This window comes from Tyto alba, unplaced genomic scaffold, assembly GCF_018691265.1.
Source record: "Tyto alba isolate M040663 unplaced genomic scaffold, T.alba_DEE_v4.0 Super-Scaffold_1, whole genome shotgun sequence".
Lineage (NCBI taxonomy): Eukaryota > Metazoa > Chordata > Aves > Strigiformes > Tytonidae > Tyto > Tyto alba.
This window is the reverse complement of record NW_024881261.1, coordinates 39131551-39154432: the sequence shown is the minus strand read 5'-3', so window position 1 is coordinate 39154432 and position 22882 is coordinate 39131551. Positions and strand designations below refer to the sequence as shown.

Sequence of the window (22882 nt, the reverse complement as noted above, 5' to 3'; positions counted from 1 at the left end):
GGGTTGGAGGGGAACCATGAGCCCTTCTGGTGACCTACTTGTGGGTTATTCAGACTTTGTCCATCAGCTCTGGGCAGCCCCTCATCCAGCCAGAGCATGCTCACCTTGTGTGAAGCACACTGAGGTCTGTTTAGAGCTGCCTCACCCACAGCTTTAATTCATAAATCCAGTTCTTACTGATTTCAATCTGCAGTACCTGAAATATAAACTTATTGTGATGAAATCCAGCCTTGCTCTGGTTGGACATCAGTCACCTTTTGCTAGCAGCTGCAGGTTCTCCCTCACCAACAGGTCCCTCCCCAAATCCCCATCCTGCATGTGGCCTCTGGTGTAACCCTAGTGCCCTCCCATGACAGCTTCTTATTGAAACAACCTCTGGCACACATAAGCACCCTTATTTTTGATCTTTTTGATGTGTCCCAAAGCGATATTTAGAGGGTAAATTTCCATCTGCTGCCCTTTGCTGTGGTTGGATGGCTCCTAGGCAGGAGCTTAATACAAGTTCAACACGAGTGGACAAAGTCAGCCCCAAAGTCTTTCTCGCCCATCATCCTGACTCTGAACCATGCCACAGACATATGGTGTCTTCAGGTCATAAAATCAGAGCGAACATATGTAGTTCTTCCAGGGGCTCACTGGCCTCCAGCCCATCTGTAGTTTCTTGGGCCAATTGTAATTATTTGAGAGCTTTCAGAGGGCTTCTTTTCCAAAAACTTGCCCAGCATCCCCTTGAAATGACACAAACCCACACATGGTGGGCAGCACTGAGCCCACCTGTCATACTGGTTGGTTCAAAAGTGACATTTGTGAAAGAGAATAACACAGCCTAGCAGGAAAATACTGCCAACCGCTTCAATATTTTATTTTGTGAGTGTCTGATCTTCCTTTTCTTCCTGGCGACTTCTGAGATAGGACCCTCTACAGCCATTCTCATCAAGCACCTGTGAAGCCAAAATCACTGATTTATGGAGAACTATGCACAATTCACTTCATAGGACACTGTTGCCTCACCATCACCTGGAGTCTCTGGTGGCCTTTAATTCAAAGGATGAATCCTTGAAATTCTCTAAGCTAGAATGATTAGATGAAGTAACAATCAAAGCTTTCTGCTGAGTATCTATCCTATTTATCCCTTTATCATCCAAAGAGGTCGTCAGCTTTGCACTTCAAGCATGACTGAGGAGTCTTCTCTTCTGATGCCTTGTGAATTCAGCAGCTCTCTCCAGTTTTATGGACTATTTTATGGTCTGGATTAGCTCACTATATGCACTAATTCTCTCAGAGAGAGCCTATTCACAATCAATAAGCACTTGTTTAATGACTAAGGAAAAATAGTTACATCTTTTATTGCAATAAGAATCAACTGCAACGAGATCTGGCCAGGACAAGAACTTCTTGAATGAGAATACATTGAACTAGCAAGATTGAATTGCAGGTGGATGTCAAAACTTTGCAGGAAGTCGAGCTTTGCACAGCGAAGGGTGACCAGCAGCACTCGAAGGACAGCAGTGATGTATAAAGTCACTTATGCCACAATAAAGCCTCCCAGGCATGCATTGTGAAAGCCACAGATATCAATTCCACCACTCAAAGGAAACAATTCTTTTCATGAATGAAATCACCTATGGAGTTGTGATTTCAAACGCTGAAGATGTGCCCACAAATGGAATAGAGGCAGCATGATTGCTAGACCGTTTTTTCCTGTAGTGCCCAAAGTACCGTATTCTGTAGAGGCCCAGCTCTGTGTCACGAGGGATGTGCCATTCAATAGTCACATTGCTCCGACCAAACAATCCTTTGGTCCAGTAAAACCTAGCAGACAAACCAAAAACTGCAGTCAGCACGAAAATTCACTTTTCATTTGTTTTAATATCCCAAGAGCTCACTAAGTGGAATGAGATGAATGCACCTCAGGTGAGAATATTTTAAGAGTTTCTTTTAACCTTTCCTTATATATTTAGGCTATCAGAGCAGCAACCAACAAGCCAACCTAAAACACAGCAGGGTTGAAAAATATCTGGAAACATACCAAAACAAGTCAGTGGTCCTTTTGACAAATGAAGTATATTTCTACCAACATGTTCTTACATTCCCAACTCCAAATCATAACCCCATTCAGAATTACCTCTGTGAGCAGTATTTGTCCGCTTAGTCTTCCCTGCACAAGGGCAATGCTGGACCAAGAGGATGAGCATTTATTGAAGGTCACAAGCAAAATCTATCATAATTGAGGTCAGGGTTTCTGGCACCCATTTCTTCATCAGAGCCCCATTTTCTTTTGCAGATTCCTTGTGCAAAAGCACCTCTGCTTGACCTCAAAACCCTACAGACAGCCACACAACATCTAGGCATGAGGGATTGTTCAGCCAGCTGTGATGGAACACTTCTTGGGGAGATGAAGAAGGTTAAACTGCTCTTCTTTCGATACTGCCAATTGGGGGAACTGCTGGATATCCCCCCCTAATTGTATCCAGGCCAGACATGAGAGTTATCATGTCCAACTGAGATAGCACCCCCATTTCAGGGCTTTAACCAAAGAAATAAGATGAATGAAATATGTTGATTCATCAGCAACGCTAATAAAAAGTCTCCCCTACCAATCTTACTGAGAAGATTGAAATAAATATTTACAGACAAGTCTGGGTGAAAAAACAGTGAAAGATGGGGGGAATTTGGTTTGGTAAACAGCATCCACCAGCTGACACAGGGCCCATGTTTCCACTTGGTTGCTCTTGCCTGAGGTTTTGGCTTTGTGGATTGTACTGGCTCGTCTTGGGACAAAGACAATGTTGTCTAGGGAGATGACAGCAATGTGACAGCACAAGGCCCAAAGTGGTGGGGGATTTCTATCTTTGGGGTCCGCCCCAACTCACGTGGGCATGCCCCCAAGGGACCTGCTATAGCTGCAACATTGGCCCTGTTGGGAGCTGTGTTGGACCAGAGACCTGCACCTGACTAAAATGCTGTGAGCTAAAAATGCTGCGACCTAAAAATGCTGCTGTGGTAGATCTCTGCCACCACCCAGTCTCCTCCCCATCCTGCCCTCCAGGCCCTGTGAACCAGGACAACGGGTATGGGACCCAGGGAACTGGAACATACCTCAGATCCCACCTGGGAAGAGGCTTCTTACAGATGAGCTCATGGGGATTTAACAGCGTCTTATCTCTCTTGACTGTTTGCTAAAGGCAGGGCCAGGCATATTCCTGCCTGTAGCTCAACACCTCCTCCTAAACAGTCCCAAGAAAGCAGTTACTGCCCCCAAGGCAGATACAGGGTGGGACCAAACACTCCTCTGCTGCGAACACCAAGACAGCATCCAGCAAAAGGGCAAATCTGCACTGAGTTTGTCCCTGCTGCAATGGCAAGCACAGGACAAAGGACAGCTAACACCTGCCTCATTCTCTGGAAGCTGCACCTCCTTTAAGTAAACCTTTGTATCTTTTGATCCCTGAAAATATGCATTTTACAAATGCAGCTATAATCTATTTAACACTTTGCAACACTAAGATAACAAATAAAGCGGTCCCTTGTGCTACTCTACTCTTGCAATGTCAGCACATTCAGTGGTATTGAACATTTGTTTTTTCCTGTACTAAAAAAATACAGTTTGACTCCACTAATATCTAGTAAAAATGTTTGATGCTTCCTGTCCTCATCGCCTTAATTACTAACATTTCAAGTTTAACACACTGACATCATAAAAAGTGACTTGTTTTCATCTTAACAGAACCATTTTCCATTTCTTGTGGTGTTTTGTACTTTCTTGGGGCACCAGGAAGGGAGACATTACCATCTGCATTGGTTTGCCTTCTGGACAGCCATTTAGGCAGGAAAAGGTCAAACAGCTCCTCTTCCTTATCAGCAGAAGTATTTAAGCATCATTCAGAGATCCAAAGTTTGACCTTTCTCAGGAAAGAAGATGCTTAGATTCCTGTCTTTCCAGCATCACGGCAGCACATTCTTCAAGTTTTGCACTTTTATATGTTTTGCATCTTCTTGAGTGACATGTTATTAAACATTTTCAGTGTTTCTGGCCAAGATTTTGGGAAATCTGTTGGGTTTTTGGAAGAGGAGGAAAGAAGGCAGGGCTACATATATGGGTGATAAAAAGTCATCATTTCCCTTACTCAAGTAGGGAACTTAACTGGAAAGGGTGACATCAATGAGAGTGACAAGATAACATAACGCAAATGTTAAACAGAGGGCAAGCACTTCAAAATGCAGAGCTCCAAGTGCAGGACCAGATTATACCTCCTGCGTTGGGACAGTCGGAGTCCTGGCTACAGGACTAGGTTTAGAGAGCAGCTGGTTGCAGTTGGGCAGAGAGAATTACGCCCTATCAGATGCTCCATCATAAATCCAGGGGGAGACTTTCCCAATGAAGCCAAGCCATCGGAAACATTGCTTCTCTGGCCTCAGACGTTACATGTTTGCACTGGAACATTGCACAGTCAGAAGAGCCCAACATGGACTTTTTTAGGCTTCCAGTTTCTCACAGATAAGTTGCAGAGGCAGTTGGGAAAATATCTGGGTTTATTTAAACAAGGAAATAACTTGAAACTGGATGGCTTGACAAAAGATATCTTTCGTATTCTTAAATCATGTGCTGGCTTCTGCTGTAGCTCTGAAAGGTGACACCAGCTTTGCTGTTTAGTGGATCTTTTTCCTTAAGACTGCCATCCCTAGCCTTAACTTTTCTTACTTACAAACTTTTTTTTAAATTGTTGACTGTTTCTACTTTATGATGCACAGCAGAGATGGCCAGTTTTTCCCTACAAAACCTCTATGGTGGTGAACTTCTCATATTTTCTATCTGGTACCCTATTTATCAGCACAGTACATCAGATGGATGGTTGTAGGCTCTGAACAGGTTGGACCATGAACCTTCTGTACTTCTTGTCCTTCCTTCTACCTTTCCCAAGCTTACAAGCCTTCCTTGCTGAAGCTAGACCCAAGGGGAAGACCGGTTGTTGTAGTCTTAACAAATCAACCACCCAAATATGGACCGATCCATCCCCAGAGAGCATCATCTTCAGGGACAAGACCAACCTATGGTTGGGAGCTCTGAAATTAAGCCCTTCAGGTTAAACTCTAATTATTCCATGGAGTCTGTGGAACAGTGAAATCTGGTCAGGGCACCCACCTGGTGTCCCAGGAGGCATCATTCTTTACCACGTGCCAGCTGTCTGAAGTGTTGGTATATCTCTCCACCACCAGGAAGTTGTGTTCAGTCTGGAATAAAAATAACAGTTAGCCAGACGCTGAAGGGACAGGCATGTCCCTACTTTTCTATGTCACTTCGAACTGGAGAAGCACTATGTTTCTGTGTGCTTTGCTGGGAAATATGGTAATTACTGGAAAAAATATTTATATTTCACTGCCAAAGCGCAAATTTAAGCTAATAAATGACACAGAGAATGAGTACAGAACTTAATCATTAAAAAGAGAATAAACAGGTGAGGTATTTGCTACCAATGTCTATGCAAGATGAGGGGGGGAGTGTATTAAATACTTTTCTAATTTTTTTTGTTTTATTAAAATAATGCATGGGGCTGGTAGGATGGAGACTAGAGACCATGCTTGGCACAACTGGATGGCACTGGATACTGACCGAGAAAGTGTCTGGCCTAACGCTCGACATGGGTGCCTTCAGCTTCAGTAATATCATGAGCAGTCCATATCTGACCAAATTAAGGACTTTGCCCCAAAAACATTCTGGTGGTGTGAATTCCTAAAGCACATGCTGAAGGGAGAAACTTCCTTGTTCTGAACACCCAGCAAAGAAAAAAAACACTGGAAGCACACAATCTTACTCATTCGGAATCCTGAATGTCAAAGATTAAAATGCATCAGGCAGAGGCAGTAATTAAATATTCACTAATCTCGAACATCCTCAGTCCCAGCATCATTGTGTCATATTTACCACATTCTCTGCAGAGTTCCTGGGGTTTGCGCCTACAAAAGTTACTTCAGCAACTTCTCTCTGTGAGGGAAATTGAGATTTATATTAAAGACTGAGCAGCATATTGCACATTAAGAACATCCTTTGAAGATGCCATATGAGGTTTTAGTGGTTTGGTTGTTTTTTGTGCTTTTTCTTTTTTACATTTTGTTTTAATTATTTATAATTTCACTTCTTGCAATATCAGTGAGCAGTTTGTACTGTGAGCTGGAATACTGTGCCTTGCCACTCTACTTGTTCTGCTTGCTGGATAAACTTCACCATAGCACGTAAGATTTCTGAGTAAAAGAGGGAGGGAAATAAGTGAGATTTTTAAGAATGCCTCCCTGCCTTCTTCCTACCTTACTGCTGAAGACAGCAATGAGAGGAAAGTCCTTGGTCTGAACACCTTATCTAAACTTTAAGCATTGAAAACTGAACCCTTTCTGACATTTTTATTTCATTTATATTCCATACCAGAGGCATCAAAGGTGACCTGATTTCTGCTTGTAAAGAAATCACTGTACTATATTTGCCTATTTAATCATCAGCTGTTATTTTATGTCAAAGCAGAAGGGGAAATCTTCTTCATGTTGAATAAAGGGCTTTTATTTTCCCCTGCATTCATGCATTTTAATCACATTCAGTACAATGACATTGGCATGAAAACGCTCTGTCTCTGCCTTTTCAACCATGCCCACTAGGAACAATGAGACCTTTTTGGTCTGAGAGCATCACGACCCTTTAGAAAACATAGACTTTTTCTGATGAGGGGTAAGAATTTAAAGACTATTTCCTAAACGGGTTTTAGCAAATCCTTGAAGCTCTCACCGCTCGATACTGTTGTCTCACTTCTCGTAGCACATCCCCAAACGTCTTATTCACTGGCACACGATCGGCAGTGAGAGAAGGCACCAAGGTCATGTTACCTATATTGAAAACTGGGGGCTCTGGACCACGTGGCAAATCCTGAACTGTGTTCTGGGAGAGAGAAGATGTGCTCATTATACAAACACATATATAACCAGCATCTCCCTGATGAATCACATCACTGCTGTGGCTCTTCGTCCAAGTCCAAATCTATCTTGCTTAGATAGATTAAGAACAAGGGCAATAAAGCGAGCACAAAAACAAACAAGAGGGTCTTCATCTGTGCTCTGCATGCAAGAGTAGTATCTGCAGGACACCTGCTGCCCTTTTGCTGAGGTCCCCCCAAATCGCCCCACCAGAATATCCCATAATCATCAGGAGGCGGCACCCACCCACCAGTCCTACACGTTCACATGGCCCACAGATACAATGGTAACGAACATTGCTATGTACAGCAGAAATGTAGTAGATTCTTTTTTCCTCTTGGTAGAAAACCAGCAACTTCAGGCTATGCTGAAAGGCTGGCCGTACCTATTTCCTAAATTTTGAACTGAAAATGCCCAGCATTTTTCAAGTGGTATGAGGCCCCCGTTACAGGAATTATTTTCATACCACATGAGAATTTCTCAAAGCAGTTTCTTATGAGAAAAGAGAGGGTAGCAATCATGCATCCTCACTGAGGAGCAAATATAGCCATCACCATTTACAGGATTTAAATGTCTGTAGCATCATGTAGCATATAGAATATCTTGATTACCGTAGCAATAGCCCTTGCAAGTCCTCTGTACAGTTGAATATAAGCAGAAAGGGTGTGTGGCCCATAAATAGTTGATGCAGCCTCATATCGTTGAACCTAGAAAATGAGAAATTTGGAAAAGGAGAGTTTGAAGGACTCTTGAGCAGTTTATACAGCTCATCCTACTGCATCAAGGCAAGATCAGCACTATACCTGCAGGGTGGTTTTTACCTCTTTACTGCTAGGGAGACAGGCCAACTACTTGCCTAAGTATTTCTGTTGAAATTTCAGGTTACTCTTCATTCTCCAATCCATTACAAACAGGAAGGACCAGTTGTCACTGTTCCAATTATCACAGCTCTTTTACTCTTTTAAAGGCTTTATGATGTAGGTTGTCTCCTCTCCAACTTTTGGGGTTGGACAACCCCAGTTCTTCCAACCTTCCCTCCCAGTTAAAGGTTTCTAAACCCAAGGAGTCCATCTAGTGGCCACATCCTCCTCAAAGCACAGCATCTACCATGCCTTGTGGGGATCTTTAAAGCTGGGTCTTGCAAACTACATTGCAGTCTTTTCCACAGCAACATGGCACTGCAATCCATGTTCACCCACAGCTCCAGATCTTTCTTCTGGCAATTTTCTCACCTTATGAAGATAATTTCCAATTCATCCAAGTCATTAGGAGATTACTAAAACAGATCTGAACTCACAGGAGCTCCATTCAGTACATCTGACCATTTCCACATTAAAGCATCCCTATATACTCTCTGGTTACGGTCAGGAAACCACAACAGCCCTTGAACCATGTTGTCTAGACCGGAGTAAACGACAAGGTCTCATGATTTCTCCCACAGATTTTTCAGCTTTTTGTGGGAAGGAAAAAGTACTCTAAACATACATAATTTCACATGAATTATCATCCCATATAGCCATAACGTGAACTCAGTTAAACATATTCAATCCACAATTTTAACATTTACCTGGTATTCTTCAAAGGTGGTAATGTAATGGGTGTAGACATTGCACAGACCTGCAATGATGACATCCATTCTTGGTGTACCATGAGAATCGAATTCCTAAGAAAGGAAATAAATTTCTTATCTTGTATCAGCTGCTTATATGCACAAATATATTGTTGCTGTTGTTGTTGTTATTATTATTTACCAGGACAGAATACAAAGTTACAGTGGGGAAGGGGCTGGAAAGTTCAGGAATGCAACCCTACAAGTGCAATTTGCCTTTATTAATGTCTTATATTCACTTCCCAAAGAAAAAGAGGGGAATTGACCTCATGGTCCAGTAAATTCAATAGATTTAGGGGTTTTTTGAAGCTGATGTCTGTATACTGCTAAAAAAATGTGGTGATATAACTATGTGAGACAGGCTCAGTGAGTTATGGAGACAGCATCTGAGATTAAGACTATTCAGGCTGTAGCTGAGAATAGGATACATCAATCAGAAAAATGGGAAAAAAAATACATTTGCCATTTTTTTCCCAATTGTTCTCACATTGCAAATTCCCAGTAGGGATTAAAGAGTTAAACCTCTCCATCCCAGAGAAAAAACTCCTGCTAGAATCGGTTATGCCTGGATCCCAGTTGAATTAGCTTGTGTTGGCTTAGTGGATTGGAACTCAATTGGTTTTGGGGGAGGACATTTACTCCTCCTGCACACCAGTAAGCACATTGAAAATGTGTCTGAAGCAACTGTGAGAAGGAAACATCCATGGCTTACAAGACCCATGATCCCAGATGGGAGGAGTCAAGGGAAAAAAACAGAAGGATCAAGAAACGTGAAGTTCCAGATATGCTGTGTTCTGAAGAAACCTCTTCCTGAGCAACTTACTCTTTTAACAGCTTCCCGTAGCCTGCGTCCAGACATGGTCCTGGGGGCATTAAGGGAACAATATCAGTCTCTAGAAACACAAGGAGCTAAAGCAGAAATCCCTGGTTGGACATGTAGCACGCCACCAGAAATTCACTTGCAGTGCTGCTCAGCATCCCTCAAAGTTTCTCTGCAGTGAGCTTAACCAAAACACCTCAAAACATTTCACATACATCATCACAACCAGGGTGAGGTTGGAGGCACTCCGGGGCTCGGTGGGGTAGAAAAAAAAGCTGCTACAAATAAATCATTATCATATTCATGTTTTCACTATTGTACCATCAACAGTGAGTGCAATTTGTCATTACAGTGTTTGAAAAAAATTCAAAGTTAACAAGTTCCTTTCGTTGCATTGAAACCGCATTTTGCAGCAAACAACTAAAATTATTTAGGAAGTTTGTTTGCATCTCATGCATTCCCATGGCTAGTTTACAGACTGAAGAAGAAAATGGGAAACCCCAGGTAACCAAAGGAAACAGTATACAAGCAAATATAAGCAGTGGACATATATGTGTAGTGCCCACATAGCTATCGTATACGGGGGGGGGGGGGCAATTTTTAGCCTGCATCCCCTTTCTACCTGCATGCAGAAATATCGCAGATAGTTTGAATGAACCGCTGCTGGCTACAATACATAGAATGAGACCAAAGAAATACATACGTGAACTCCCCGGGAACAGCAACAATTGCCAGCGATCCAATGACAGCAATCTGAACATCCACAATGTCAGGGTGCCAGGGGTGAGGCCGAGTCATCTGAGGTGAAAAAAAAGGGCATACAACTGTTGTAGGATAGTAGCAAAAAAAAAAGATAGCTGAAGTGTTTTCCTTCCCACAGGCATAAATCAGGCAAATAAATTTACTTTGTAGACAAGGCACATAAGAAAGTGTTTTACCTCCACATGTACAACAAGGTGTCTGACCATGACAGACAGAGAAGGCACATATGGGTAAGGCAAAAAAAAAAGGTGTTGCTAGTTTAAAGAAAAGTGGGTAAAGAAGATCAGGGTAGCACCAAAAAATCCCTCATCGGCATGGGCAAACGATAGTTAGGATCAATAAGGTTGATCATCTGACCAGGAGAGCAAATGTGAATGAGTGAAATCAGAGAGCTTGGTGGCAATAAGAAACGAGAGTTACCTCTTCATTAGCTAAACATATTCACCATCAGTTGTGATGCAGAGGGAGAGTTTCTAAGTCACCCAGAGGGTAATGCCCAGGGAACCCTCGACCTAGCCCTGACTTCAAACTGCCCCTTAGAAGGGACCACACCGTACTGGGACTCAGCACTGTTGCAGCAGCCAAAATACACACTACAGCAGCATTTCATTATTAAAAAAAAAAAAAAAAAAAAAAAAAAAAAAAAAAAAAAGCTAGATAAAAATTAAGAAACCTGTTAAAAGGAAATTAAGAACAACAAGAGTTCAAGGGTGGCATGGCTCCAGCAAATGAAATGCAAAATCCCACTCCAGCAATCCAAAAAGATTTATGAGTAGCAATCTACTGGGGGTAAAACATGAATGCCAAAACCTTGTGAAACACATCAGAAGCAGGAGGCCTGCCAGAGTATCTGTAAAAGGGTGCTTAAAAGGTGATAAAGTCATCAAACTGTAATTCACTCTCAGTAGCAGCATCCTGGACAGAGGAAGTGAGGTGGAAGAAGGCTCTGCGCTGGGAACTCTTTTTATGAGAGATGAGGTGAGGAGCTGATTGATCACAAAGCAACAATTTTGAAGAGATTTATGAAAAGAATAACAATGAATCACCTCATCCAGATGACATCTTCTAAGTGTTCTAAAGGACCTTGGACATGATCCTGCTCCACTACAGTATATTTGCCTTACTGCCAAGGGAACAGCAGGTGGAAAATGGGGCACCAATTTCCTTTTAAAATTGTAAGTAGGATTTTGGAAAAGTTCAGTAAGAACAAACACCAAGTCCTGCCCAGGACAGAGCAGCCCTGAGCATGGAGATGGGCTGGGACCAAAAGGAAAGCAGTTCTACAGAGGCTAGCCCTAAGAAATAGCCCTTCCCTGTGTGAGCTGGGCATCTCTGGGATGGAAATGCCAGCAGTGGGAGATCTCCATCCTTGCTGACTGCTCCAATTCCTCTGGACATGGCCCTGAGCAATCTTCTGTAGCTGAAGTGCTGGTACTGCTGCGAGTGAGGTCGTGCTGGAGAACCCCACCCCAGGGTACCTCCAGCCTGAGACTGGTGGATGAATAAGTCTGGCATCAGCCGATGTGAATAGTTCACAGAACTACCAGGCGCTTGCATAAACGTGACAGAAAAGCCGAGAAATCAACAGGACATTTCCAGAGGAAGTGAAAGCCCAATAGAAACCTTTGAAGACAACACTGAGGTGGTTAAGTCAATACAGTCCCCAAAGTTTCCAAAAGGCACCCTGACAAAAAGAAAGGTCCTGTCATGGGTTAAGGTAGGAAAACAATAGGGGGATGGAAGAAAAATATATGGAAAAGATGCTTTGCAAGAGGAAAACTTCCATCTCTCTCATTCTGATGCAAACTAATGACAACTCTTATTCTTGCTTTCTAGTTTCATGCCTTTAAAGCTCATACAGCTCTCTCTCCCTCCTTGTTCTTCACCATACGGGCTGTCACAGACATAGTCCATACCAAACCCTACCAAAGCCTAGTCCAGATCAGCAATCTCTGCACTTCCCAGGGCACACACTGGTGTATCCTTACCTCTCCAGTGCTAAAGAGGATTGGCTTGGGTTTGTGGCAGGCTTTCGTTTCATTGGATGGCTCTCCCAGCAGCTGGTCCCGGATTTCATTCCAAAACGGGTCCCCTTCTGTTGAGCCTTGAAGGGAAAACATCTTTTAAACACTGTTCCTTCAGCTGCCCCAGCAGCTAGTGAACAGAAAACTCATTTATTATCCCCTCCCTGTTTATGTGGGATAGGATATTTCTCAGTGGATTCTGACTATCTCTCGTTCCTGGGGTGTTTTGAAAAGCCAAGCTTTAGCCCAGCTGAGGTCCATCTTGGCAGCCTTCAGGTAAAGAGAACAAATAAGAAAGATTGCCCCAAAGCCAGATCTTTCTTCTCCCCACTCCCCATCCACTACTCGCCTTCCTTCAGACCATGGTCATATCCTTCTCCAGAAGTTTTCTGATGAACACAGACAAACTTGTGAGGGGTCTGTAAGATCACACCTTCCGAAAAAACATCCCTTTGAAGACTGCAGTTCAACCAGTCATTGATGTTGTTAAATTACTCTGTGGGTTTGAATCTATTTGGGGGATGCCCCATGTCCTCCCCATCTGTACAAAGCCATATTGGCATCTGCTCCCTAAATTACCTTGTGTGAAGTTGAGACCCCCCACTCCATCAATAGTCCCCGCGGCAAAACTGTGTCCTAAGGCTGGTTTACACGTTTTAACCTTCATCAGAAAGGGAAAAAAAAAAAAAAAAAAAAGAAAAATAGATATTTTAAAACCCGTTCCCCTCAGCGTGCCAAGTCCCACTGTGAGAATATAACATTTATTTCTTCCTTATGCTTGCGTAACGGGAGCTCCTGCTCTTACCGTGTGTGTGGCATTGAGCTCCACCGAGACATCACTCATGTTCACCCACTGGTGAGCTGAGATGAGGGGTCCTGTGACCTCCTGGGAAGCTTTTTCATACAGCTCCTAAGGGACACACAAGGTAGAAATCCTTGAGGAAGAAGAAATCAGGAACCCAGCTCTTCTGAGATTCAGCTATATGAATTCAGCTTCATTCTGTTGACACCTTCTAGTGACCTCTTCCAGGTGTTAAAACAAAAATATGTTTCCCAAGCTCCTTTGTTTCTATCAGCCTGTCTCTCTACATCCTGCATGCCCCGAGTCCTGCAAGCTCTCCACTGTCTCAAGTGACATAGGGAAGACAATCTGTGGTCAGCAGTTCTGTGCATGCCTTTCTTTTTACATCTGAAACATGCACCTGTGCCATGAGGATGGCAATTTCTTTTTCCTAGTCGCAATCTTTCAGCATTTCTCACATCTTAGACCAACCAGAAGAAATGTTTTCTATGAGAAAGATGCACTTTGTTGCATTCATTGCTTCAAAACGCATGGACTTTGCCATGCGTTTGCTATACAGCCAACAGCTAAAACACTCAGCTCTTTAGCGAATGGTTTTCTGACACACCTGCCTCGAGTTCATACATCAAAAGTGTTGCCAGAAGTTAAGCAGGTTTAGTAATATTCCTGTAGCTGCAGGGAGGGACAGAGGACACATCCTTTGAAGGCCAAGAGTCTGCCAAGTGTTGAAAGCAATAGCAGTGTTTTCCCTTGCCATTCGATACACATGCCCAGGCACTCTGACTGGGACGATCTTTTGCTTGCAAGTCACGATCAGCCTGGAGTGACTTCAGGGCAAGCATCTGAAATGGCGATTAAAAGGAAACCGCCACCATCAAGCCTTCTGCTCTTACTCCTCTGCTGGACCTCTTCCAGTCCCTACAAGCTGCTGTCCCTGAAACGGCGCCAAAAAATATCCTTCTACTGACTACTTTCACATTATGTGAAGCTGCAGAAGGGGAACTGGTAAATTCAGGTGACTTTTGAGTCCAAGGACACAGGCAATGTAAGGGAGCTCATAGGGTGGAGAACTCCGGCTGAGTAAATGCAAAGTCAAGAATGGCAAGAATGAGTATCTTTCGTGGGTGTTTAAGCTAGCACATTTTAACTCACATTTGCATTAATCTGGGAGTGTGATGACAAAGTTGGCCAATGAGTGGTATGTGGTGGTGTCTCTGAGCAGTTCTTGGAGTCTTCAACACCAGCGATTTTTCCCATCATGACACCTCTGAGATGCATGCATGGGAGGGAGGGGGAGATTATAAGGGGCAACATCCACATTATATACCAGTGAGGAATATTGAGATTAAAAACCCAAACCAACACTTTCAAATTGCAACACCTATAATGACGTATCTAAATAAAAGTTTGTGCTTTCTGAATAATCAGGAAACTTCTCCTTAAGTGTGTAAATGTGGACTTCAGAGTAATTTAAATTACAAACATTCACAAAAACAGGTGCAAGAAAGTTACTTAAATGAACAAGCATTCCTGTAATAACAGCATTCACACACACTCGTAAAGCAAAATATCACTTACCCTTGCTTTCAAGTAGATATTTTGCCCTATAATTCTAGTACTGTCAAACATGTCATTACCGGGACCCGTGGCCATGCACATCTTCGCCTGTCAAGAAATTTGTTTAAATGCTAGTGATCAGTTAATACAGAGACCATATGGCACTGCAAAGTGGATGAGTTCACAAATGATTGTCATACTGTGGGAAATAATTGCTTCTTGCTAACCATCTTGAATTTGGGTGCCAGGTTACTACACTAACATTTGTAACAAGATAGATTTAAGTTTGGACTGAATGACCATAAAACAGGGTGTATGAGGACTAAACATAGTAAGTTCTTGAAAGAGGTATCCAGAAAAGTCCCAAAAGATGTGGTTTATTTTTTTTTTTTTTTGTCCTCTTCATCCACCACACGGCTCTGTATTTGCTGCTCCACCCTGAGTTTTCTCCTTATCAAAAGTTAATGTAGGTCAGGTAAGACATACTTACCCCCCCCATGGGACAGGTACTCTGTGGGTTATTGCACGACTCCCCCGTGTTTATGCAGAATGGCCCTTTGGTGTTGGGTGACACATCTCCCAAGTTGGAGGATGCAAAGGCGGCAACGAAAGAGCCCTGCCAAAACCAGACACGGGCAGGTGGATTTCAGTGCCTTGCAGTGATTGCAGACATCACCTGCAGCTCTCCTTGTAGTCAAGGCTGGCATCACGGCCAGTTGATGAGCACACGATGCTGGTGTAAGCATTTCTGAAGTGACTGGGAGGATTGGAATGGGGATTTAGGAGTGTCCCGAGGGTTTGGGACAGGAACAGCAGGGGAGAATAGGATGCACAGGTTGTAACTGCCATTTCACTTCACACTGCTCTGGTGTCCAGACAACATTTCTTCACCTACCTCTCCCATCTCAGCAGCTGCTCTTCCCTCCATGTCCCCATTTTCTCATGTTACTGCTCAGAGGTCAATGGATCACTCTAGCACCTTGCACAGGACCTTTTTCTGTCAGGCTTTCACCATGACTGATTTACAGGGTGAGAGCTATTGGTTTTGACTGCAGGAGTTAACATCAAGCAGTACTCATTAGAAGCAAGACTGGTTACACACTGAGTGTCAGCTGAATTCAGCTCTCACACGCACTATTTTTTCCCCCTCTTTCAGAGATGGGATGCATCAACACCAGATATTTTGATATCTAATCAGCTCTTAAGGCATTTTCTTGTGAGACTGATAGACACAACGTGCCCAGCAGACCATGCAGCCAAACATTGAGTCCTGCAAACACTTTTAACTTTGCGTGCATGTCAACTTGAACTGACTTGCACCATAACTATGCACTAGAGTTAAGTCTTGTTAAAAGCTTTTAGTTAATCCACTATAAAAAGAAACATTTGCAAGTGGGAATTAGGTAAAACTCCTTTAGTTTCCATTTTTGGTACGAACTGCACATGTTACTTTGCCCATAGTATTAAAATAGGAATTGGGCAACCATTTCAAGGTACATGCTCGAGATGCATACAGGACACTCTCTTAACTCATGGCTCAAAGCATCTGTGAGATGGGTTTGTGTCCATATTTACATTTCAAGGGCAGTAATGCTTTTTAGAGGAACTGTGTTTGCACTGAGGATGGCAAATCTTCTGGACAAATGAAAATCAGAAGGCAGAACTGTCTGGAAGCCATAAGAAGGAAGTGGGGCTGACCACAGACTTGATGCCACACCACAGATGTAATATATTGATCCTTCTGGATCAAGTATCCCACACATGTCTTTCTAGTATTTCCAATAGTGAAACCAAAATAAATTCTTATTCCTAAAGTCTAAATAAATGACACTGATTACTAGTTTAGAAAGTCAAGAGTACACCCTGCAATTTCTCTTCTCTAGAGGAAGAAAGTAAACAGATCAAAGCATTCATCTTTGTCCTCCTTTTTCTGTGTTTCCCCTGCTGTCCTACTTCACTGTTTGAAAGAACCCGCTTTGGCCCACAGAAAGCACCAGCCATCCCCTCCCTGTTGCAGCACTTTTTTCCCCCATTATTTTCAGTAGTCTGAAAATAGTCCCACCTCTCCGGGAAGCATGCCCTTGTTCTTCTCTTGCTCAAACAAGTAAGACGCATAGCCCACGTTGTCGCTGTTCACCAGATGGTTTGTGTTGTTCATGCTGACCGGGTGCACAGCAAACCAGCTGAAGAGGAGTTGGAAGACACACATAGGGAATGCATTGTTTAACCTATATACTGGCAATTTACTTCACTCTATATGGGAATTTTCTTTGGGAGAATACAAAAGCAGACTGTTGTTACTTATTAACAAGGGCAGAGTTATTCCCCTCCTCTCCCTTCCTGACCAGGAGTGCTCATGGCTATGATAGTCCAGGTCTTGAGGCCACAAGAATTTGGCACTGTAATTATCAGGGCCGCCAAGAGTTATTTCAATCCTGAATTGTCTCTTTTCTGAGTCCAGAGAATTATCTTTTGGAGGGATTTTTATTTTCTTGCTTCAAAGAAATGAGGAGGCAACAATGTAAAAAAGAAAAAAGGAACACTTTCATTCTTACAAAAAAGAAAACCCTCCTCTTCCTTAAAACACAGTCAGACTCTTGCTTGTGACCTCTAAATGAGGAAAAAGCAATTATGGTTTTGTTACTGCACTTTACTTCATTTGGCTGGCCTTGAGCTCTGAACTTCACGCAGCTGAACGTTGTCCTGCAGATCTGTTGATAGGGTGGGCATCATAAACGCTGCCTGCGGGAATGGCACGCTTCCCATGGAACGTGGCGCGTTAAATAACCAAGAGGAGAGGAGCCAAAAGGGTCCTGGAGATGCCAGGGCCAGGATCTGCTTAGAGCGGCCCAACAAGAGCCCCAGAGGGGATTTTACTTTACACCTCTAAGGGAAGACGATCTACGGTCATCTTCCCCAGATCCTTTTGTGTTGTGCCAGATGTGCCCAGCTGTAGGAGGGCCAAGCGCTGTTGTATCTCCAAGAATAGGTGAGGGACACTGACCTGGCTTATGCCCTCATGGACTGTCACTTACTCTTCCCTCAGAGACTCTGTGGTGACGAGCTGGGAGCAATGCTCTGTGGGCAAGGGTCAGTGTTGGGAAGGAGAGCTTGTACAGAAAGACAGAACTACTGCAGAACTGTGGTTTATGAGGATTTGGAGAAGAGCAGGTTACTTTGGCGGTCAGTACCTGATAAAGCCTAGCTCCTGTCCATTACCATCTACCATCTTCAGCATCACCATTTCTTTATCTGTGTTGGATGAATACCTGAATGAAAATGAAGCAGGGAAATCCCATTAGCATGAGAGCTGTGGTCATGCTCTGTATTGATCAGACATGTTAAATCTCCACTAGGTTGAGCAAGGAAATTAAGAGGTTATTACAGATATTACCAGAGAACAGTGAAACCTTAAAAGAGCGTCTGAAAATAGCTGTGAAGGTAAGGGAAGAGCTACACTTGTTGCTGACCTCAGGCGTTGCTTCTCGAAGGGGTGGAGAGGGAAGCTTTCTCTGAAGACAAATTCATGCACCAAGGACGGCACTTTAATGCCATCTGACAGAAATGCTAACATCTACTAAAGACTTTTAAAAAAAAAAATCATAAGGTCACTTCCTTGACCAACACCTCACATACTTGGTGGGGACAGCCACAACTTTCAAGCCCACTCTTGAAACTAATTTTTGAGGATGCACACACCCAACTGCCCAAAATGGCAACAGTGTCCTTCTGCCATGGTCTTGGATCCACATTTTCAACCATCCCACAAATGACCCGAAACATCAGCTGCAAGACATGGTCCCAACTGAAGGGTCCTCTTCAAGGCTCTGCTTTCTCTCTTGCTTGAGGAGCTTTTACCTGCTTCGTTCAGACGCTGGATTTTCAAGATAGGAGAAAGGGCTTCGGTTGATCTGGCTGTTTTCTACAGTGCCTCTGTTTATAAAAAGCCTTCCTCTCTTCATGTTCTGATGCGCTATATCAATGCTCTGAAAATCAGGAAGACAGGGAATGCACCTAAGTCCATGCACATAAGGCATATGTGAGATTTTATGCAAAAACTCTCTCTTTCCCTCCTTGTCTGTCTCCAACCCTTTCTTGGGAACTCGGGAGCTGTTTTTTTTTTTTATTAAGTAGTCTACAATTCTAGAAACTTATAGTAACATTTTGAAACCTCCCACAACTGTCTCTTTCTAAAGAAACACTTCAAGGCTTCTGGTTTTTGGTCTGATTTCACTAGTGCACATAAACCCACCTCCTGTTTTAAGACTGCAACATTCAGAGGTGCTACCACAAACATCATATCAAGAGCTCCATTAATAACAAACGTACCACCCCTCCACCTTTTCTGCATTTATGGACTTTTGTGTTTACAGACTGGATGACACCAACCTTTACGATGCCATTCACGATAGCGTTGAGGGATGGTCTGATTAGCCCTTTGCTAGTGATCCAGAAGAGGGTGTACTGGAAGTAGCCACCAGGCCCCGAGTGTGTGTGGGTGCCGCTGAGGATGACGTTGTCCTGTCGGTACAGCTCACCATACTTGCTCTTCAGTTTCTTCAGAACCTAAGAGGAAGGAGGTGGTCCTAAAAAACCCGTTTTCACACCCAAAGGCTATGGAGCTTGTATCAGCCCTTGCAAAAAAAACCCTAGCTATTCATCTTCCACCTGGCTCTTCTCTTTCTGCCTGATACTCCCAAACTGATGTCACAACAACTGGGTTATAGCTGTTTACTTGGCAAGAGCCTTAAAATAATAAAAGACCTCTATGGCCAACTTGCAGTGAAGCCAAGATCATCCAAGGAGTCCCCAGTTCTCTGGCATCTCCCTCCCTCCCCTGTGGTGCTGGAGACCCAGCATCATGCAGGCACCATGATAATGTATTCATGATTTGAATGTAATTGTGATCATTTTTCCACTAAGAAAAGCATGATCGATGTCCAGACTCGTTTGCTGAGGAATCAAAACTGCTTCTTCAGCAAACACAGTATCTCTCTGAGATCGTGCTACAAGGAGATCCCAAAGCAAACGGCCAATGTGCTGCTGCGCTCAGTAGTATTTAGTAATGACTAGAACCTTAACGCCAACACCAACCACAACCCAAACTGTGCCAGTCGTTCATTTCCAGCCACGTACCTCCAGCCTCAGTCTCTGAGACACCATTCCTATGTCGGCACTGACAAACACTACTCGCCTGGAGTCATCAAGATCTGCCATGATGAAGGCTCGGCTGTAGAGGCGCGTAAGAAGCCCCTTGCCCACCTGGTCCGGATTTGCATATCCCATCTGGAAGGGAATTGTTCCATCAAGCCCACGCAGCCAAAATATTGAGCAATGTATTCATTTGCATGTATTTTTCTAAGTAGATTTGCCAGAGGGTCAGAGGGCTCATTCAACGTACAAACACTCAGAGCTGCAATGTCTTGCTCTGTGATTGCAAGAATCATAGAACCATAGAATGGTTTGGGTTGGAAGGGATCTTAAAGATCCTCTAGTTCCAACCCCCCTGCCAGGGGCAGGGACACCTTCCACTGGACCAGGCTGCTCAAAGGCTCAAAAAAATTTCACCTAATATTTAAAAACTACAACCATTTAACAAAGCAGAGCCCCTAAATCAGAAGTCTCGCAAAAAATATTCAGAGATGATGAAAATCAGTATGTCACCAACCCCGTGTTCAATTCCCCCAACTTACCAGAGGAATTTCTGCCACAGGTCCTGTGCAGTCAGCTCGACCTACGCCCAGTAAGTAGTTTGTTATTACTTCATTGGAATCTATAATAAGAACAAATAGTATATTAGCAGACACATGAGCAAGCAGAATCAGAGACAGAAAACACATCACAGCCTTTTTAAAGAGATTGCACGCCTGAAACCTGCTCAACATCCCCAGAGGACTCAGTAGGCCCAGGAAAGGGATCCAGCTGATACTGTTCACCGGGGTTTCCAATGGGCTGTCAACGTAACCGAAGTGTGATGAGGCTGTTAAGGTATTTGGGGTGGTAAAGGGTGGACCAGGCAAGAAGAACTGCAGAGGAAGCTCATAGGACAGAGTCAGTGGACTGTGTAAAATGCGTCGTGATTCATAACAAGGGGGAAAGAAGCCAACCTTTGCCAGTTAAGCTCTCCAAGCCCACCACTACCATACAGAAAACAGATGTGAGGGTGCAAGAGCTGTCTTCCCACAAAAAATTCATCTCAACAACAGTGAGAAAGAGGGGAGGGCATGTCAGAGCTACCAGAAAAGGACTAGAGAAGAAAGAGGGGCACATCCATATGTCACCCTGGTGCCTCCAACATGTCCTGTGTCCAGCACTGGTTCCCTGCTCTCAAAAAAATCACACCACGGCTAGCAGAAGCTCGAAGAAGGGAAAAGCAGCTCTGGGCAATGACCTCCAGGCAAATGGTGAGGAAAAGGACTCTCAAAGGGGATCATGTCTCATCCCAGACATCATGAAGGTGCAGAAGTCCTTCTACCGGACAGAAAAAGCAGCTGGACAAACTCATGGAAGAAAAGCCACTGAAAGCTATTAAATAAAAAAAAAATAATAATAAAAAAAAAATAATAATTAAAAAAAAAAAAAAAAAAAAAAAAAAGATCTGCATTTCAGAAAATCCCAGAGCCACAAATCACTGGAGGCTAAGATAACGCAGTGGGGAAATAGTTCTATATGCTTCGTGTGTTCTCACAGTCAGCCACTGCTGCTCAAGGCAGGGCATTGGAATAAGGGGGCACTTGGTCTTCCCAGTCTGGCCTTTCCTAGGCTGTCACTTAGAGGAGAAGAGAAACACTGACACTGGCTGCAGACTGACCACAAGGCATTTCTCTTGTTTAAAATGGTGAGAGTCAACGGGGCTACCCATTAAAATTACCATTCCTCCACCTCCTCCTCCAAGAGCTACAACACAGAGAAGGAATTGCCTGTGCAAAACTCTTAAGTGTTACAACCTAAAAACATGAAGAAAGTGTGAACTACATCAAATTAAAAATCAAAATCTAGAAACTGAACAATCCCATTGCTGGCATGCTGAGTGATGCCCTGTCCAGGGCAGGGGAGACTCCCAGCTCTGGGAAAGGGCTCCTGTCACATGGAAACACTTACAGATTCAAAATGGTTTCTTTTCCCATGAGATTTTCTCTCTCCAGAGGACAAGCCTGGGGTACATTAGAAGTGAGTTGAAAGTTAACTTTTGGCAGCTCCTGACACCCACCTGCCCCTTGCCTGGTGATGGGTTTGGAGGTATAAATAGGCTGTGATGGGTTTGCAACAGCTGTGAAGCCCCTTAATGGGGTGCTGGGAGTGAGGGGCTCTCTGAAGCCCCTCCACAAGGTGGAGAGAGGGAAGAGAGGCTGTCTGGATCCCTGCAGTCAGCCTCACCCACGGGCCCCAAGGTTGTGCTCCAAGAGATGCTCGTGTTTGGGTTTGACCACTACGCTCCTGCCGCAGAGGCCAGCGACAGCACCGTGCTGCGGCGGTGCCTGGCGACCACGTGCAGAGAAGATTATGAAGGCCCAGCAGTAGCCCAGTGAGCCTCTACCTGTGTCCTTTTAATTTACCTTTACTGCACTGGACACACACTCGAGCAGGGTGCAATGGCAGGACTGAAATAGCTCTACTTGCCATTGGTCTCCTTGGTGAGAAAATGGAGGACGAGGAGCACCACGGTCACCGCTATCATCAACACCAGGCAAACGATGAGGATCACCTCCAGGCGGGAGAAGGAACACTTGGACCTCTCCCCACCCATGTTGGGGGCACTGTAAAAGCAGAAAAAAGCCTGTGGGGAAGGCATCAGGGACAGCCCTGAGGTCGGGCACATCCCTCCCAGAGCAGCACATCACACCCTCGAAGAGCTGGTCATGGTTTGTGTCCCCCATCTCAGTGTCAGAGCAGGCAGCAGCAGCGATAAGGATGAGAAGTAGAGATTTATTTTTCAATCTGCTTAAGACAGCAAAAAAATATCTCCTGCGAGCAGCAATCACTCCCTGTCACGAGGCCCAATAGAACAGGGTGAACAGCCAAATTACCACTCCTGCATCTCCTGGGACACTTTGCTGGCTCTCTTGGAGAAATTTTTTAAATAATCCCCACAGTCTTCCACCAGATCCTACTTTCACTGAGTAGCCAAGGAAGATGCTACAGCCCGAAGCCTTGCAACATTTCTGCTGCTCGTGCACTCAGAGCACAGCAGAAAACAATATTGTCACCATAATAAAGGTCACTTTAGGAAACTCAGCATGTGAAGAGCACACATCATCACATGTCCAAGGGCAGTGCTCTCCTGGCTAGAAAAAGTAGTGGTTGTGACAGCTTTCCAAGATAAGACCCTATGTATAGATGCTAGCTTGCTT

General features: G+C 43.9%; 1 protein-coding gene across 1 annotated transcript; it reads right to left on the bottom strand.

Moving 5' to 3' along the window:
- Positions 1–1622: 1622 nt before the first annotated feature.
- LOC104363303 (putative neutral ceramidase C) lies at positions 1623–22278 on the bottom strand. The gene is made up of 20 exons (XM_009969732.3): positions 22152–22278; positions 20225–20304; positions 19668–19817; positions 18921–19097; positions 18390–18517; positions 17723–17800; positions 16594–16714; positions 15022–15147; positions 14553–14639; positions 12978–13082; positions 12752–12833; positions 12137–12252; positions 10090–10184; positions 9390–9429; positions 8525–8620; positions 7569–7664; positions 6773–6922; positions 5924–5983; positions 5144–5232; positions 1623–1812 (listed from the first exon to the last, which is right to left on the bottom strand). Exons 1-20 carry the CDS (start codon positions 22276–22278, stop codon positions 1623–1625), a joined length of 2193 nt encoding a protein of 730 aa, XP_009968034.3.
- Between the last annotated feature and the right edge of the window lie 604 nt (positions 22279–22882).